Below are 2389 nucleotides of genomic sequence, written 5' to 3'. Positions count from 1 at the left end.
ATAAATCAAAAAATCAGCCGGGCGTGGTAGCGCATGCCTGTAATTCCGGCTACCCAGAAGCCTGAGGCAGAAGGATCGCTGGAGCCCAGCAGCGAGGCTGCATGTGGCCGGGAGCGGCCACTGCACTCCAGTCTGGGCAACCGAGTGAGACTCCAACTCAAACAAAACAAAACAAACAAATAAATAAATAAATAAAAAGTAAAACCTAACACATTTAAATTTTACTCCAGTGGAAACTGTCTTCTCATCCTTCAAGAAACTCTACCATACCACTGCTGATTCCAAGGTAGTTTCTAAATTTTTTGTTTGCTTGTTTAGAGAGTCACAGTCTTGTTCTGTTGCCCAGGCTAGAGACCAGCCCAGGTAACAATCATAGCTCACTGTAGCCTCAAACTCCTGGGCTCAAGAGATCCTCTCACCTCAGTCTCTCAAATAGCTAGGACTACAGATGTGTGCCCCCACACCCAGCCAAGGTCTATGTTCTTTATTTGCAATGACTGGGGATTTATTAGACTGATACTCAAAGCCAAATCCTATCCATGAAGTTAAAAAGTGAGAGGCCAATAAAAGTCCCAAACAGGTGTTTTCATTCTTAACAAAATGCTCCACAGTGTGATAATGAGTCATCCATTTGTTAACAGTGGAATTGAGCTGCTTAAGCTGGTCTATTCTTTGTAGCCTTGGAAGGGATAGATGCTACAACAACAGTCCAACACATATGAAACACACATAGATGAAATAGCAACCAGCCCAACACATATTAGACAGATCTCCATGTGCGGATTGCCACATGATCACAGAGAGCTGCTTCTTTACAAAGCAGATGGAATATATCTACATGAAATTTGGACTTAAGGTTCACCACAGCAGCACTAGTTGTAGTTATGAGAACTAGAAACAACCCAGATGTCCACCTACTTAGAATGGAAAGGTGTAGTCATACAGTGGAACACTGTACCCCTGAAAACGAATGAACCACAATTACACACAACATCATGTATGACTCTCACAATACTGAGCAAAAAAAACCTAGACACCCCTGCCAAAAGTATATACTGTATGTTTCTGTTTGTATAAAGCTCAAAACAAACACAATTAAAATAGGATGTTAGAAGTCAGGATGACACTTCTAGCCAGGCGCAGGACTGGAAGCAGGCATGAGGGATATTTCTGAGTACTGGTCATATTCTGTTCCTTCATCTAGATGTTGGCATACACATCTTCACTTTATGCAAATGTGTTTAGCTGTACACTAAGTGTAGTTTTTCAATGTTGACTTACAAAAAAAACTCTGCTCTCACAAAACTTTCATTCCAGGGCATGGTTTCTCAAGTCTGGCAGTACTGATATTTTGGGCCAGTTAATTCTTTGTTGTGTGGGGCTGTCCTGAGAGCACTGTGGATGTTTAGCAGTACTGTATTCCTGCCCTGTATCCGACAGAGGCCAGCAGCACCCTCAGCTGTGAGAACAAAAATGCCTCCAGACATAGCCTAATGCCCTCTGGCAGACAGAATCTCCCCCTCTCACTACGCATACTGCATAGTTCATCAAGACTTTCTTGATTCTGCAGCAGTCCCTTGATGTACATACTGTCACAAGCTGTAAGCTTGTCATGGATCAGCACAGAGTAACACTACTTTATTCCTCTTCGTATATCTAAAATATTTCATAAGTGTTTTAAATGAAGTTTACAAAAAGTCTAACAATAAAAATACATAATATAAGGAGCACAAACAGCACACATCAATGGCATGTATCATATGAGTATACTATGACTGGAAAACCATATAGACTGTAAGGAAACAGACCAAAATGTCAATAGTGATTGACTTTGGAGGTCCCCTTTGTCTTTCTCCTTTTTAATATTTTCCGTAATGAATATCTGTTACTTTTACAAGGACAAAAATCCACTAATTAATTGTTTAAAAAAGGAAAACACACTTACCATGTGTAGAACATATTTTTCTGCCTCTTGAGGTCCAGATAACTGTACACGACTTGCCATATCTTGTAACGATAGTGTTAAGAAGGTCTGAAAGTCAAAAGTAATCACAGGTAGACACAATCACAGGAAACACATTTTACTAAATGTGTATAGAGTTATCTACATTGCAGTACAAAATAAATTTTTATTTGTGAAGATGACTTGAAATTGACAAACTCATCTGGGTTTGGTGGCTCAGCCTATAATCCCAGCACTTTGGGAGGCCGAGGCGAGTGAACTGCCTGAGCCCACAGGTTCAAGACCAGCCTGGGCAACTTAGCAAGACTTCATCTCTACAATAAATAAAAAATTCAGCTGGGCTCAGTGGCTCGGTCTGTAATCCCACACCTTGGGAGGTCGAGGTGAGTGGATTGCCTGAGCCCGCGGGTTCGAGACCTGCCTGGG

At 41.4% G+C, this 2389-nt stretch overlaps 1 protein-coding gene across 8 annotated transcripts in view; it reads right to left on the bottom strand.

Moving 5' to 3' along the window:
• COPS3 (COP9 signalosome subunit 3) overlaps positions 1-2389 on the bottom strand; it is a 37155-nt gene that overhangs the window by 3217 nt on the left and 31549 nt on the right. For all 8 annotated transcript variants that reach the window (XM_021705898.1, XM_008071983.2, XM_008071984.2 and 5 more), the window contains one exon: positions 1946-2032. In XM_021705898.1, coding sequence (XP_021561573.1) covers positions 1946-2032 — 87 coding nt within the window. The remainder of the gene's footprint in view (positions 1-1945; positions 2033-2389) is intronic.

The sequence above is a fragment of the Carlito syrichta genome, unplaced genomic scaffold, assembly GCF_000164805.1.
Source record: "Carlito syrichta isolate Samal-C Ts95f unplaced genomic scaffold, Tarsius_syrichta-2.0.1 Scaffold314799, whole genome shotgun sequence".
In the NCBI taxonomy this organism is placed as follows: Eukaryota; Metazoa; Chordata; class Mammalia; order Primates; family Tarsiidae; genus Carlito; species Carlito syrichta.
Note: the sequence above shows the minus strand (reverse complement) of the source record. Positions and strands in the feature narration are given on the sequence as shown.